At 45.4% G+C, this 17334-nt stretch overlaps 1 protein-coding gene across 1 annotated transcript; it reads left to right on the top strand.

The window, feature by feature from the left end:
• Positions 1 to 355: 355 nt before the first annotated feature.
• On the top strand, positions 356 to 16316 carry LOC116944677 (trace amine-associated receptor 365-like). Its single transcript, XM_076068402.1, has 2 exons — positions 356 to 3198; positions 11496 to 16316. Exon 2 carries the CDS (start codon positions 11560 to 11562, stop codon positions 12631 to 12633), a length of 1074 nt encoding a protein of 357 aa, XP_075924517.1. The 5' UTR covers positions 356 to 3198; positions 11496 to 11559; the 3' UTR covers positions 12634 to 16316.
• Positions 16317 to 17334: the final 1018 nt, after the last annotated feature.

The following is a 17334-nucleotide window of genomic DNA, read 5'->3' as shown; positions in this document are numbered from 1 at the left end:
GATAGACATGGGCTGAATGGAAGATATGTCCACGTTTGATCTGTGGAAGAGGTGGCAAAACCCATCGATTGCTGACTGTACTGGATCTTTAACATCAGATTTCTAAGTATATACTACATGGGGATGTCTCTGTTTTATATGTGCGTTTAAGTACGTGTATAAATGTGTGTGGTTCCACCACGTGAAATGCGTGCGGTGCTGGATCCATCTCTAACACGGTCATTGTCCAACTGGACTCTCCATCAGCTCGCTCGGGTTGGCTGTAATCCATTCACCTAAATGGCTGTTAGCATCGCAGTGTCGAATGCAGTACAGTTATGTCTCGGCGTCCTTGACGTTGAGCTGACGTTCACCTGCTCACATCAGGCGCTTGACCAGACTGCTTTTATTAGTTTCGATAATTGCGCACCGTCCGTCGTGCATTGACCGTGGAGATCGAGGATGCGGTCGTTACCAGTCGCGCGTGGACGATCGCAAACGGCATCTTCGGCTGTGAATCTGCCTCTGCTGAAGTCGGAGTCGGTGTTAAATGCTGCGGATCGCCTGATAGTTCGCAAGTGAAAGTTTGTTCTCATCACGACATTGACGAGTTACATTGGCTGCCGATCAAACACAAGATTACGTACAAACGCCCACTTCTCTACAAGGGTCTGCACCAGTCCACTCTGTCCTATCTCACAAGAGCAGTGCATGTAGCAGCCTGAATGGACCCCAAACGACACCGTTTGCAATCCACAGCCCACTGTGCAATCAGCTCCTGCTGCACGCGCGCGCAAACCTCGCGCAGTACGGCCAGCGCAGTGTCGGGGTCTCCGGACCGAAGACCAGTAACCAGTTTACTGGTAGAAGTTCGAGAGACATCGTCGAGTCTAAGCCAGTTTTGCGGCAGATGTAAAACGTTCTCAATCCAAAAAGATTACGGCACTACGTGTGATCAGCACGCGTTTGTTATGTGTCATTTACTCGACTCATCGGGCACTTGCGGCGTGAAAACGCTGAGTTTATATTTGAGTGGGAGTAAATTAGTAAGTGCGGAAAGATGTAGCATAAAGCGTGGGTTCGCTAGGACTGGAGTTCGGCACACCCCGGTATAGAGGCTGATGTGAATTTGTGGCCAAACGAGATCGCACAGAGTTGAGGTTCTGCGCACGACAATGTGTGTGGTAACCGTAAACGCAAACCGAAAGCAGAAGTTGATTGTGAAGCTGTTGCAGGGGGAATATTTCAATACCGGAAGAGGGAACTACATGCACACGCTTTGTCTCTGAAGGCGGTCTGTTGTTGTTTGCGAGGCAACTGACAATGCCGGTGAATGTCCCGGGAAGACCTACAGATTTCTCAGATGGGAAAGAGAGGAAAGATCCTGGGAAAACCTGGAACAAGGTGGCAACCCGAGTGTGAAGTGTGGCCAATCAAGTCACCACAAGCTTTACGGCCTGGAGTGGCCCTTATCCAGCAGTGGATTGACAGCACGGGACTAGGGTGCATGTTCATGTGACACGGGTGGTGGTGGGAGCGGTGGCGCAGGTGTTGGCACGCAGCGCTTCGAACGCGACGATCTGAATTCGAATCCCGCTCACGGCCAACACCAGTGACGATTATTTGAACCGGTCCTGGGCATCCTCTAGGTCGACTCATTCTCAAATGAGTACCTGGTGCGGTGTGTAAACAACGCCACGAGGGAGACAAAGGCGTCCGGGTGTGGTGCTGGCAACCCACCCCTTGTGTGCTGTTACTGGCCTTCAAAGGTGCTGCTCGCTAACAACACTTGCCCCAACAGTCTGTTAAGGCTACTATGGGGGATCTTTTACTGTGGTTCTTCATGTGTGGTAAGTGTTACATTTGATGTCATTACTTAATTTTAAAAATAAAATTCGTATTTCTGCCATAGAAAAAGTTAAAGATTGGAAACATTTTGGGGCTGAAAAGTAGGCTCAGCTTTTAACATGTGAGTGAGTCAATGGGAACACGACGATCGTTGAACGAGTATTCACTCACCGAGCAATTTTTTTGTGGAACGTATCTCGTTCGTTAAGCGAGACGACGCGCCCATACTTGTCGATTTCACCTCAACACACAACCACCCTGCCACCACAAGCTATATGGGGGATCTTTGTCTTTGGAGCAGTAGTGTAGTGGTTAGCGCGCTGCGCTACGAACCCGGCCACCTGAGTTCGATACCCACTCACGGCCAGCACCGGTGACGATTATTTGAACCGGTCCTGGGCCTCCCCTAGGTTGACTCAGCCTCAAATGCGTAACTGGTGTGGTGTGTGAACATCGCCATTGGGGAGACAAAGGCGGCCGGGCGTGGTGAATCCAAGTCCCGGGCGAAGCCGGGTAGTTAAGAAAAAGAAAAGAAGAAAAGACTGTAGGGGGCAAGTGCTGTTAGCGAGCACCTATGAAGGCCGGCACGGTACACGAGGGGTGGGTGACAGCACCACGCCCGGCCGCCTTTGTCCCCCCAGTGGCGATGTTCACACCACACTAGCTACTCGTTTGAGGCTTAGTCGACCTAGGGGAGGCCCAGGACCGGTTAAACTAATCGTCACCGGTGGTGGCCATGAGCAGGAATCGAATTCGGGTCGCGGGGTTCGTAGCGCAGCGCGCTAACCACTACACTACAATGCGTTACGCTTCCACATGCGCGGGTCACGTGACAGAGATGTGACGTCACAGCTCACTGCCGTGCAAAAAAAAATGCATTATTGAGCTCCCCCCCCCCCCCAAAAAAAAGAAGTGTATTTTTATAATTTTTGCATGGTGTACAGTCTGGAAAGTACCCACATGGCAAATTTCAAGTTTGTTGCATGTCGGGAAGTACGCTAAACATTTTGAACAGACACACAATCACAACTTTGCCTTTTATATATATGGAGATGAACCAAATCCAACACCCAAAGTTCGGCGTAATTGGTGCAGTCTGGATGTCCAGTTCACTTCAACGTGAACGGCACGCCATCTAGGCGTCCATATGACTGCCCTCATCAACATAATGCACGAGTCAGGATAAGGCGTGGCCCACCTGCCAGGCTGTCGCGGAAACAATCAATGAGATGCAGCCAGTCACAGCGACTGGACGGCTAGATGCAATCCGGAATGTGTGTGTGTGAAAATTTGCATTGTGCGTGAGCGTGTTAAGTATGTGTTACATCGTGATGGAGATTCGTGTCTTCTGAGCAGGATTCCCTTGAGCAGGTGAATGAAGCCGCACTGTGGCTCATCGTCACCCTTCTCAATGCCTTCTCGGCATGACTCGTAGGGAGCAGAACAGCTGGCAGGTAGCAGCCAGAGAGCGGGATACTTGGGGCCCCCGGTTACATTTACAAATCAATATGGATATAATGCAATCCAATTGAATTGGAGTTTATTGGAATCACGAGGAGGTCAATAGTCTGAACGCCAGCGTGGTGTGATGTTATCTTCCTCGGCTGGTATGCAGGAGGTCGGGGGTTTGGTCCCGACCCTGACGCCTGTATATTTTGAGTTTGTATGCTCTCCCCGTGGTCACGTGGATTTTTTTTTTATCCGTGGCCTTCGGTTTTTATCTCCACATTTAGAAACATGCATAGACATTACTTTAATTATTTATCTGCGCTGCGATAAATATCTAAATGATAAGCCACTTTGTTGAGCTATCATTTGTGATAGGTCGCTTCTGTAAAATAAGTTAATACCTCAGTGGGCTTGTCTGGTAGTATGGCGATGGTTTAGTTGTATTTGTATGTATTTGAGTGCTCTGTTTACATATCTTGTACTTTGCACTACTATCATGCTTTTGTATTGTTTTTTGTTGTAACGTTCTTACCCGCCCCTAATGGAAATCTGTGAAAAAGAGCTTTAAAGCTAATCGGATTCCTCCTGCAGTATAAATACATATTCTTATTCTGAATCGTAACTCACTTTATATGCAGACCATAGTTGTTTTAAGTTCCCTGCAGTTTGTATGGTGTAATCGCCTCATACTTGTCTGTTTTAAAACAGTTAAGGTTATCTTTGTGATGATGCTCTGAATTCAACGGGAAAATGTTATTTGACTAAAGTGTGTTATGTTTAAGTTGGTGTGTTATTCAATTCGTCGAGTACAGTAGTCTGGTTACCGTTTTTAATGCATTCCACGAAAACCAAATTCATTTATTTATAAGTATAAAAATAAATAAAAACCACTGAGTCTGCAAGATAGCTGTTTCCACTGCCAAAATAGAAGATGTACTTGGACTCCTCTACTTACGAATATTCGACTTACGGACTTTCAGAGATACGAACAAACCTGTTCATATGTCCAGTTGCCTGTTCGGACCGGGAGTCGAAAGTTCATCCGCTACGCAATAGATGTCGGTGGTGGCATCTACATCTGCAGAACATCAATAACCAGTGGCATCTACATCTACAGGAGATATTACAACTTTTAAAGCCATTCCCCATGTTTAGTGTACATGCCGCACAACATGTTTGAAATCGACAGGAGTAAGACTCATGAACAAATCGACTTATAAATAGACCTGTGGAACCTAACTCGTTGGTAAGTAGAGGAATCCCTGTCCTGTAAACAAAGCCAGTTGAGGTCTAAACGCTCATAAATGGGCGTCACTGATTGGCTGAGGGCATGACTCAGCACGACTTACTTGCGTTTGGATTGGCCGAAATTGTCCCCCGCGTGCATAACGTAAACGTACCATCAATCAAAATGTCTTACATTAGTCGAAACTATGGGGTACTATGGGAGGCGAAAGGTTAAATGAAAAAACCGTTCACCAATGTCACTTAATAAAGGGACTACTGTACTTGATTTCAGTTGCATATTTTGCCAGCAGAGGGCAGTGTCTGTAACACCCTTTCCACCTCTCACATCTGCACCTTCACTTTGAGGGGCTTACATCGAGGGCAGCGCAAGGCTTTCTAAACACAGGGCAGTTTGACAGTTCTCGTGTGTAGAGCTGAGACTATTAGTCAATTAAGTCAGTCAAAATCATTCTAGTTGACTATCTTTGTGGCCAATTACTCTGGCCCCTTTAAAAAGACACCCAGCTTGACTTGGATCAGCATGATGATGACGTCACAAAGCCTCGCCCATTACCTCTCATCTAGCGGTACACGTGCAAAGAGATGCGCGACTTCCCCTCCCCCACCTCTCCACTGGTTTTGTGTTATCCGTTTAGTTGAGTACGTTGCAACTTGCTAATGTTTTTTCCAGACATCCTGTAGAGTAGTAAGTTGCAATCAGCGAGCCTTACCAATACTATCCCACATGCCACCGTATTGGCCGAATGTGTCATAGAGCCCTGGTATGAAAATTGCAGGATCTAACTATTCGAGATTTGAAGCTTTCGTGACTGCAAGGATTCATACTCTTTGTTTTTTTCGGTAAAGTCAAGTAGGTAAAAAATAAAATGAATGAAAACAACTAAATTAAATCACGACGTTTCGGGCGCAACACAAGCATCCTTCAGGTGGGGACAACGTAGCGAAAGCACAAACGCTTAAGTGCGTCTCAGAGATGGCTGTGACGAGGGATTATATAGTTGCGGGGCATGGAGGGAGGGGGGGGGCATGGTGAGTGTGGGGGCGGGGTGTGGGCTGGGAAGCAAAGTTGCAAAACCGAGGGTGCGCTGGAAGGCAACTGGTGGAGACGAGACTGAGGCTTTGTGATGTAGATGGCGGAAGTAGATAAGCCAGCTAGGATTAAGCCGCATTTTGTTATGCTGCCAGGTGGGTAAGTTAGCAATGCGCAGGATAACAACGTATGGTGTTCAAACTAAAATGTGCAAGCTAAAAAACAACTTGTGGTACACACTACCATGGCGATGGTAGTGTGTGAAACTGGGTGTAACAGACTGGGAATATGGATATGTTCATGACAGGAAATCTAAACCGGCTGTGTAGCAGTAAACTGCCCGGTAGCTAAAGTTTAACTCGGTTAATTACATCTTTCCAATGATTGCTAAATTTGAATCCATCATCTCAGTTGAAGTCTATGTTTGTATATCTGGATGGCTTCATGGACAAATCTCTGGTAGTATCCAGGAGGCTTGCAGAGCACCTTGGTATTGGAGAACACAATGTCATGAGAACCAGCAGCATTACAACAGTGGTCGGCTACGGCCGAAGAATCCGTCCTGCCATGTTTCAGATCCAACTTGTGCTCGTGAATGTGATCAGAAATATGTCGCTTCGTTTCCCCGATGTAACAATCCCCACAGGTGCAACTCAGTTTGTAGACACCAGGGTACTGTAAGTCAGGAATGACATCCTTTACGGATGGGATCAGATCACGGATCTTGTGTACTGTACTGAATCGGACCTGGATCTTGTGTTTGGTTAGAATTTTGGAAATATTTTTAATAACGCCTGCTATCTATGGCAACGTAATGATTTTGATCGGAGTCTCAGTGGGTTGTTTCTCCACGTTGGGAGAAACAGCTTGGTGGATAGCACGGTCCGAGTATCCGTTAATCTTGAGGACCAGATGTACATGTTCCAATTCACTGGCCAGGTGGTGTTGGTCAGAGATGCAATGGGTCCTATGGTATCGTGTTTTGATGAGGGAATTCTTTTGTGCCAGATGGTGGTGGGAATCAGGCTTCAGGTAGGAATCTGTGTGGGTAGTCTTCCTGTAGACAGAATGTCCCAAAGCGCCATTGGCCCTCCTCTCAAAAAGGACATCCAGGAATGGTAGCTTGCCATCCTTCTCCACTTCCATGGTGAATTTGATGAACGGGTGTATGGAGTTGATGTAGTCTAGAAATTGGTTCAATGCTGGGAGGCCATGTGGCCAAATGACGAAAGTATCATCCACGTATCTCTTCCACAGGGAAGGACGCAGGGTGGATGTCTGGATGGCGTCCGTTTCAAATTTATCCATGAAAACATTGGCTATCACTGGTGACAAGGGGGAACCCATAGGGGTGCCCTCATTTTGTTTGTAGAAGGTACCATTCCAGGTTAAGTAAGTGTTGGTGAGGTAGTGCCTAACCAGCGCAAAATGCGGCTTAATCCTAGCTGGCTTATCTACTTCAGCCATCTACATCACAAAGCCTCAGTCTCGGCTCCACCAGTTGCCTTCCAGCGCACCCTCGGTTTCGCAACTTTGCCTTCCAGCCCACACCCCGCCCCCACACTCACCATGGCCCTCCCCCTCCCTCCATGCCCCGCGACTATATAATCCCTCCTCACAGCCATCTCTGAGACGCACTTAAGCGTTTGTGCTTTCGCTATGTTGTCCCCACCTGAAGAAGGACACTTGTGTTGCGCCCGAAACGTCGTGATTTAATTTAGTTTTCATTTTATTTTATACCTACGTGACTTTACCGAAAAAAAACAAAGTACTTAACTATATGGTGAGCAAATGGCATATTCTGGTCGAGTATGGTGCTTAGGCTTTTTAGATGAGTAGAAAACTGAATCCTGGAGTCTGCAATCCTGGATTATGTTGAACTTATTTATCACCGTACGTAGCCAACCGTGCGAATCGGAGGTTCGGTTACGAAAACAATTGGATAGGTCAGCTCAAATATAGGTTTAAATGAACTGTTATAGTCCATAACCTGGATTAATAACCTTGAGAAACATTTCATGGAAATCATTCATCGACGGTGTCATTTACAAGTAGCCAGTAACAAACAGCACTATTAAAGCTGAAATAGGTTTATTGAATTTTACAAAAGGTTATTGTGAGAACTTTGGAAAGCAGACAGTGATGGGAGTAGGGTATTCCAAATTGGAGCAGTGCGGGGGAAGAGACAGAAAGGGAAGTGTTGTGACCTGCAGTGCGGTGAGTGGGTGCGTGAGTGAGTGGATGTGTGAGTGAGTACTTGTGACCGGCAATGTGGTGGCTGGACACACAATGGATGACACGAAAAAGTCTGCGAGACCGAGTACTCAACATGGGTAGAAGAATCAATGAGGCAAGCTTACCATTAAGGTAGTTCAGTTCAGTTTCAGTTCAGTTTATTTTGGTATAGCCCTGTGAGCCATTCGGCTCTTGAATCGGGTGCAACCACAACAAACAAAAAACAAAAACACGAACAAGAAAAACATCTTAAAGTGACTATGTGACTGTGCAAACAGAAAATCCATGGAAAAAAAAAACAGCAAAAATATTCCTGAAAAAAGCACCGTACACCAACGCTGTGTGCAAAAAATCCCAGTGGGATGCAAGTCAAACAACAACCACCACAAAAACTTAGATTAAGGCCATCAGTCTAACTCCGTACTACAACAAAAAAACATGTCCAAACCAAAAACTTTTCCAAATCACCAAAAAATAAAGCCATAATTGCAACGTAACAGTGATCACAAGGACTGTTACCGAATTTTTACGATAAACTACATAAATAACATGTAACACCAAACCATAGAGCCCGAGCTGGCTGCATGAGTTACTCCACAACAACAGAAGCATCGGTCGGAGTATCAAATTTTTCAATGCACCTTTAAGATAAGCACGCTAAATCAAAATACAGATAATATTTTGCAGCGTCATCCAGAGCGAAACATTTTATTTTATTTTACAACAATGAATAGCAGTGGCAGCTAGGGGTGTACAACTCCTCTAGAGCAGTTTTGAGAGAATATCTCATTGGTAGCGATTCAAGTTGCAGTTTATTGGCAATAGCATTCCAGACCCTGGATGCATCAATAGCAAAGGCCCTTCCTCCAGTTTTTTACGGCAATAGGGAATGTGAAGCTGGTAAATGAGCGAAGACCTGAGGTCAAATTTGTTCTTTGAAACAGAGAAGAGATCCAGTAGGTAGTCTGCGGATTTTTTTGTAAGTACATCGTGAATAAATAAGATCTGGTACACAAGCCGTCGAACATTAAGAGATGTTAAGTTTGACCCAATGTAGAGATCACAGTGGTGAGTCCTATATGGGCAGTTCAATGTAAATCTTAAGGCCGAGTGATAGATGAAATCAAGCTTCTTCAGTACAGTACTTGGGGCTGATTTATACACGATGTCACAGTAGTCAAGTAGAGGCAGTATTGTAGCTTTTATCAATTCCAAACGGAACACTGGGGGGAAGCAGTGCTTGTGTCGATACAGAAAACCAATTTTTGTCTTTTTATCAATATAATCAATGTGATCTTCAAAATTCAGTTTTGAATCCAGGATGACCCCAAGATACTTATAGATCTTGACTTGCTCTATTTAACAATTATTTAAGGAATGTAATTGGGCAAAAATAACTTCCTGCTTTAGTCCTGGTGAGAAGCATAGCACCTTGGCTTTGGAGGTATTCAGGACTAGTTTAAGAGCAACTAGCTGATGTTGTAGTTTGTTGAAATCACCCTGTAGCTTAGCAATCACGTCATCCGGAGAGTGGCCAGCAGTAATCAGTATCGTGTCATCTGCAAAAAGATTTACCCTGGAATGATCCAGGTCAGTGCCCAAGTCATTGACATAAAGAGAGAACAAAAGGGGGCCGAGGATGGAACCCTGTGGAACCCCTTTTGTTATTTTAACACTGTTTGACCTCCAACCATCTGTGAATACAGTTTGGGTGCGAGAAAAGAGGTAATTTTGTAACCATTTTACTGCGTTTTTGGAAAAACCGAGGCAACTTAGTTTACTAAGCAAAGTGTTGTGGTCTACTGTATCAAAAGCTTTGGACAGGTCTAGAAAAAGACAAGAACAGTAATGCTTATTATCAAGGCTGCTGTAAATGTGATTCAGAGAGTCTAATGCAGCAGATGTGGTGCTGTATTTTTTTTGGAACCCAGATTGTTTTAGATGTAGTAGATTGTTGGTGGACAGGAAACTGCTAATTTGGTAGGTCAATCATTTTTCAAAAATTTTCATCAACGGGGACAAAATTGAGATAGGTCGGTAGTTATTTGGATTATCTTTAGGGCCCCCTTTGTGAAGTGGACGGACATAGGAATGTTTCCATTGTAGAGGAACTGATGCTTCGTTGATGGACAGGTTGAAAATATGGGCTATAGGTTTGTATATTAGGTGACCAACAGTTAGTAGAGCAAAGACAGGAATACTATCTGCTCCGGTAGAGGAGGACCCTTTGAGGTAGGACAGTTGTTTCAGAACATTACTTTCGTGGATTGGCTGGAAACTAAATTCGTTTAATGTTTGGACAGGGGTGTAGGAATTTGCATGAGCAGGGGTGACTCCCAATACATTATCAAAAAGATTACCAGCTTCAGAAAAATGAAGATTAAAATTGTCAACTATTTTTTGGGGATCTGAAAAATATTCCCCATTTCGATTAAGCTCAACGGGCAGATTGTCTGTTTTGGATGCCTTTTCGATACATTTGATTGTTTTCCAGAAAATCCTGGCATTTCCATGTGATTCCAGGAGAGTGGAGGAAAAGTAAGCATTTTTTGCATGCCGTATTTTTTTGACGCATCTATTCCTTAAAATCCTGTATTCTAGCCAGTCATTGACCAAATTACTTTTCTGAGCACATGCCCAAGCCTTGTTTCTAGTTTTCATGAGCTTTTTAATCAAAGGATCAAACCATGGTGGGCGGTTACCTTTAGTTTTAAATCTAACCAATGGAGCATGTTTGTTAAGAATTTGGAGAAACGTGTACCTGAAGGTCTCCCAAGCCGGAGTCAGGTTGGGGATATCACAGACCTTGTCAATATCCAAGTGAAGCACATCATTAGTAAATGCCTGAGTGCTGAAGTGTCTCATAGAGTGCTTCTCAACCAATTTAGGGGGGGCTTTGGGTCTGGCTGATGATCTCACACCAAAAGTGAAGGAGTGATCACTAAGGTTATTACCCAGAACACCAGTCAGTGTGAAATTGTGAGGGGCATTTGTCAATAGGACGTCAAGCAGAGATGACTTTCCCGGATTTTTTAGGTTGGGTCTTGTGGGGACATTTATTGATTGAAACGGGTTAAATTAATCTGTAAAATTTGTGGCCACGGCCGGCGGGTTTAGCCAATTCCAATTTAGATCACCCACTAAAACTATTTCACCTTTAGGGAGGCCCCCAAAAAGTTATCTCAGTGCAGATGCAGCTTCAACATCCTTCCCACTAGGCGGTCTATAGCGGCACACTACCAATATCTGTGCCATGGTAGTAGCCACAGAAGAGTGATGAGGAGGCGACTGACCGCCAGAAAGTGAGTTACTTGACTAAAATTGTAAGCGCTGGTTCATCAGTCTACAAAGAAAGCTGTAACAAGCTGAAAATAACACTTTCTGAGGCCTTTAAGATTTACATTTTGCCCGTGCTGTTTCTTTGGAATAGCATTTCTTTCACCCGTGTTGTCAAGGGAATGCACATGGAGATTTATTCTCCGAATATCATTTAGACCTCTGTAATCTTCAAGAAGATTCATAAGTTTCATGAAGTGACTGATCCAGAGGTATTTAATCGCAATACCTAAAGTAGAGGAATAGTTATTGTCCCGTTTTTTTTAGCTATGTCTCAAGTGCCACGAGGAACATTTTACCATCCATGGGCTGAGTTTTCAGCCATTTAAGTCTTGCGCATTTTATACCTTGTCATATTTGTATTCAACAGAGGGAGTGGCCACGCCTCAAGTTGTTGGACATCACAGCTGTAGAGTTCAAATATTTTAAAGCAAATGTACATGGGCAAATATGCAAGCCCGGCACTTGCCTTAAACTCGTCGGTTCAGAATGGGACGTTCCAGTCGCACTGTGTCCTGACACAGTTCAACCTGGTGTGCCGGCAGCCTACTGTCCCCCCTGAATACGCAGAGATCATCCTCATCGCCATGATCATGTCCATCATCTTGAACATGTTCGGCAATGCCCTCATCATCGCGGCCATCCTCTACTTCAAGCAGCTGCAGGTGCTACCAAACGTCTTCACCTTCTCACTGTCAGTGGCCGACATCCTGGTCGGCGTGGTGGTGATGCCCTTCTACATGAACCAGTGCGTCTACAACTGCTGGTTCTACGGCCATGCGTTCTGCAAGGTGCACCACTTCCTACATGCCTTCCTGCCCACTGCCTCCACCATGCACCTCTGCTGCATCGGCTACGACCGCTGCCTGGCCATCTGTGACCCCTTCCACTACCAAGAGCGCTTCACGAGAAGGACTGCAGTCATAGCACTCGCAGCCACGTGGCTTGGCTCACTGCTCTACGTGGTGCCCATCATGCTGGACTGGATCGTCATCGGCATCAAGGAGATGGTGGCCGAACGCACCTGTCCCGACAACTGCATCTTCTTCACGAACAAGGTGTTCTTGAGCTGCGGGGCCTTCTTCAGCTTCGTGTTGCCCATGGGCATCATGACAGTTACGTATGCCAAGATCTACCGTATCGCCCGCAAGCAGGCCCACTCCATTGGTGCCCAACAGCATGGGATGCTGGGCCAGACCGCGCTGGGCTTCAACAAGCAGCAGTGGGCAGCCATGAAGCGAGAGCACAATGCCACCAAGACCGTGTCCATCATCCTGGGCATTTTCATGATATGCTGGGCGCCGTTCTTTGGCACCATCGTCATCGATCCTTACTTGAACTACACGACAAAGCCCGTGGTGTGGGAGATGCTAAACTGGATCGGGCACGTCAACTCGGCCATCAACCCGTTCCTCTACGGCGGCTTCAACCGCACATTCCGTAATGCCATCTGCATAATTTTCAGTCGCAGGCTCCTGCAGCCTGGGATCCGCAGTGCTGAGCTGTGATGGTTTACTGCCTTCTTTTTCAAGAAGCTTCTTCTATTCTGTGCCTCTTATTTATTTAAGGAGCATCCAACTGCCCTCAAATGTAATTCCACCGCATCGTTACATTGCATCCTTGGTCTCCCTCTACAACTTCGACCCTGTATTGGTTGCATCTCCATAGCGCTTGCAATTGCATATTTTTTGTCTTCATGAGTTTCGTTGGCATTGCCTTTAAGCCCAATTGACCATCCCTGATGGCAAGCGCTATCCATATACAGTAGACTCTCGATTATCCACATGTGGTTTGTCCGATTTGTGGATTAACCGCACACCTGAGATTTTTACATGAATTAATGACTCATGGATTTCCCCTTAGGCCCAATAATGTAAAAACAGTTTTATATTGTTATTCTTGGAAATTGTTTTTACAAGTCAAGTGCTTAAACCGAAGAAATGTGCTCCAGTTAATCCGAAATCCACATTATTGTTCTACAGTACAGTAGTTGCATAGCATTACAACAGTGGATAGAGTTTGATTGATGTTTATTGGCGTGGCTCTGTTATCTACTTAGTGGGCGGAGTCTTCTGCACGGGAGCAGGCCAGTGTTATCACTGAGCACGCGCATTGATCGATCGATTGTTAGTATTTGTTTTTAATTCATCCCTAAATTTGTGTTTTTTGACAGAGATCCGCGGAAAATGGATATTTTTGGATTACCCACGATTTTGAAAGATCTGCGGCCATCCTCCCCGTCATTAGTGCAGATAATCGAGAGTCTTCTGTATATTGGGTCCACCAGTAACATCAATTTGGTGTTATAAGAGTAACGTTGATGAAGCACTTCATTAGTTTTTACAAAGACTTGGAATAAACTATTTGCTGTAAACGAATGAAAATTACCCTCTTTTAATATTTGTATGGGTTGAGTAATTTTCCAAACTGACATTTTGTTCCTAAACAGTCCAGGGGCACTAACCAGAGAGACGTGGTTGGGTCAAACGAATAATGGAGGTTTTTTGAGAATATGTGGCGGAAAACCCAGTGCAGAAAGATTTCAACTTCCACCTCCGAGAAAATTTCTCCTATGCTCCAGGGGTGGTCATGGACATTGAGTCCGAGTAGACGATTTTCAGGACCTTGATTGTCGATGCAGCTGCAAAAAGCCTGAAGGCAGTTGGTGCCTGTCATGGCGGCAACCCTAAGACCTGCTGGTGGACATCAGGGGTGAGGGAAGCTGTCAAGTTGAAGAAGGAGGCTTTCCGAGCTATGCTCGGAAAAAAGGTCTCTCGAATCGATTTAGAGGTACCGATGAAAACCCGGGCATGGGAGGAGTTTGGAGAGGCCATGGAAAGGGACTACCGGGCAGCCTCAAAGATGTTCTGGCAAACCATCCGACACCTTAGGAGGGGTCGACAGGACATGGCCCAAGCTGTTCTCAGGTTGGCGTAACATTGAACTCAAATAAGGAGATAGTGGAGAGGTGGAAGGAACACTTTGAGGAGCTCATTAACCTGGTGGACATGCCGTCTTCTCAGGAGGCAGTCCTGGAAACAGCTGTGGAGGTCGGATCCATCACGGCTGCTGAAGTTGCTGCGGCGGACGAGGGCCTTCATAGCAGCAAAGTTGCTGGGGTGGACGAGATTCGCCCAGAGTTGTTGAAAGCGCTGGACAGTGTAGGAGTGTCGTGGTTAACACGCCTCTTCAATGTTGCATGAAAGGCGGGTACAGTATCTCTGGATTGGCAAACTGGGGTCATGGTTATCATTTTTCAGAAAGGGGACCAGAGGGATTATACTCCTCAGCATCTAAGGTAAAGCCTATGTCAGAGTGCTGGAGAGGAGGACCTGCTCGGTGGTCGAGCCTCAGATTCAGGAGGAACAATGCAGATTCCATCATGGTCGTGGAACAATGGACCAGTTCTTTTCCCTTTCACAGATATTTGAGGGGTCATGGGAATATGCTTCTCCAGTCTACTGCTGCTTTGTAGACTTGAAGTAGGCGTATTACCATGTTCCCCGCAATGTCTTGTGGGAGGTGCTGCAGGAGTATGATGCACCGCTGCTGCTTTTGTGTGTTATCTGGTCCGTCTATTCCCAGAGTGAGAGCTGTGTCCATATTCTTGGTGTTAAATCAAAGTCATTCACCGTGGATGTTGGACTCCGCCAAGGGTGCATTATGTCTCCACTCCTGTTTGTGATTTTTATGGACAGGATATCAAGGTGCATCCAAGCTATGGAGAGTATCCAGTACGGGGGCATGGAGGTGACGTTGTCCTCTTTGCCTTGTCACACTGTGATCTCCAGAGTGCACTTGAATGGTTTGGTGCCGAGTGTGAAGCGGCTGGAATGAGCATCAGCACCTCCAAATCTGAGGTCATGGTTCACTCCCGGGAGATGGTCGATCGTGCTCTCCAGGTGAGAGGGGGACAGCTGCTTTTAGTGGAGAGTTTAAGTACCTTCGGGTTTCTTTTGTGAGTAATGGTAAGTGGGAGCGGGGGATCGGCCAGCGAATCGGTGTGGCATCCACAGTGTTGCTGGCACTGCACGCTTCAGTGGTAGTAAAGCGGGAGCTGAGTTCTCGAACAAAGGTCTCGGTTTACAAGTCTATATACGTTCCCATCCTCACCTATGGTCATGAGCTTTGGGTAATGACCAGAAGGATAAGATCGCGGGTACAAGGGGTCTAAATACGGTTTCTCTACAGGGTTGCCGGGCTCACTCTCTATGATTGGGTGAGGAGCTCGGTAATCCAGGAGAGCCTCAGTCGAGCCGCTCCTACTCCGAATCAAGAGCACCAGTTGAGTTTATTTGGGCATCTGGTAAGGATGCTCCCTTGGTAGACTCCCCCTGGAACTCTACCAAGCACGTCCCACTGGCCGAAGACCCTGGAGCCGGCCGAGGACATACTGGCGGGACTTTGTCGCTCGGCTGACCTGGGAACGCCTGGGAATTCCCCAGGAAGAGCAAGAATTTGTCGCCAGGGAAAGGGAGGTTTTGGACTGCCCGACTCAACATGCTGCCGCAGTGACCCTCACCAGGACAAGCGGATTCAGAAATGAATGAACAGTCACTGTGGTCACTATATTTTAATACATCACTTTGTTGAAAGATGATGATAACTTATTTAAATAGTAATACAATGGTTATTTAAGAAGTATTGTAATTTAATGGTATATCAAATAGCTATATCGAACATGGAATCATTCTCTATTCAATGATTTTCCCATTCTCGAGGCCTGGTCATGCATGCTCTCTTAAAAAAATAAACCAGCACTTCAAACACAGGGAAGATGTTGACTTTGTATGTGTTGCTCATCCTTGTACTTTGCTGCTGGAGCTATAAATGCAACAATAAACATCCCTCAAATCCGGCTGTCGCCTGATGAAGCTAGTTGTAATTACTGGCGAAACGTCATACTCAGATTGTAAATGTTGTGGCTTGGCTCTCCAACACACCGGTGTTCTATACGAGTGACGAATTGGCATGTTCTGTTTACGTGACAACCCTTACTATTTCGATTTAAAGCTTTCGTGACTGCAAGGATTCATCTTCTTTGGTTGTTTCGGTAAAGTCACGTAGAATGAGAATAAAATAATAAATTGATAAAATAAAATAACACAATAAAATTATCACGACGTTTCGGCCACAACACAAGCGGCCTTCATCAGGTGAAGGGACGAGACTGTCTGGAGGACAGCGCTGGAGCGAACATAGCCAAGCTCAGACCGCGACAAGCACAGAGACAATTTCAACCGAGAAGATGGATTCTGGCTTAGTAACCATTGGAAAGATGTTGTAAACCATTTCCGTTCTTAATTAATTGTATTTCACGATGACCTTCAGACCGCAGCTCTTTCGCTGGCATTGACTCTTAATACCTCTCACACCACGGTTAATGGTATGGTTTACAACATGGAGTATAACAGCGCCTCGCAGCTGTCTCTCTCCCCCTCCTCCATTCCGACCATGGATGAACTCGTCCGTCTGAACGGGGCTCGTAGCTATCCGTGGTGCTAAAGTTGAGGGTAAGAATCCACCCACTTTTTTCGCCATATAGCATTGTGATATATAACGACTTATTGTTGGTAGCTTAGCTGATTGGAGAATATATAGAGTATATTGATAACATTGAGGTAATTTATATTTTAGTTTTTTATTGGTTTACTATATAGTATTCATTATATAGTGTAGTGTATACCCAGTTACTGTTAATAGCTCAGCTTATTGTAGAATATATTGAGTACATTTATTATATTGATGTAATTTAGACTTAGGTTTTTTCACATCGGTTTACTATGATAGTCGATTTATTGCAGCCCCTTTGGCGTCCATGTACTAGGTGCCTCTGTAGATGTGTAGGCTTTGACTTTAACATAGCTATTTCTATGACCAGTCACAAGCTAATCCTTCAGTTATTTCAATGCTAAATTCTCCTGTTTGGTTTATACTAGGTGCCTCTGTGGATGTGTAGGCTTTGAATTTAACATAGCCATTTCTGTGACCAGTCACAAGCTAATCACTCAGCTATTTCAATGCTAAATTCTCCTGTTTGATTTGTACTAGGTGCCTCTGTAGATGTGTAGGCTTTGACTTTAACATAACTATTTCTATGACCAGTCACAAGCTAATCCCTCAGTTATTTAAATGCTAAATTCTCCTGTTTGATTTGTACTAGGTGCCTCTGTGGATGTGTATGCTTTGACTTTAACATAGCCATTTCT

This window comes from Petromyzon marinus, chromosome 21, assembly GCF_048934315.1.
Source record: "Petromyzon marinus isolate PM22_M1 ecotype Great Lakes invasive population chromosome 21, UKy_Petmar_22M1.pri1.0, whole genome shotgun sequence".
Classification (NCBI taxonomy): domain Eukaryota; kingdom Metazoa; phylum Chordata; class Hyperoartia; order Petromyzontiformes; family Petromyzontidae; genus Petromyzon; species Petromyzon marinus.
This window is presented reverse-complemented; position numbering and strand designations above follow the sequence as displayed.

Bases quoted from the DNA above. Each gene is read 5' to 3' on its own strand.
- LOC116944677 (XM_076068402.1), top strand. From the start codon at position 11,560: ATGTACATGGGCAAATATGCAAGCCCGGCACTTGCCTTAAACTCGTCG.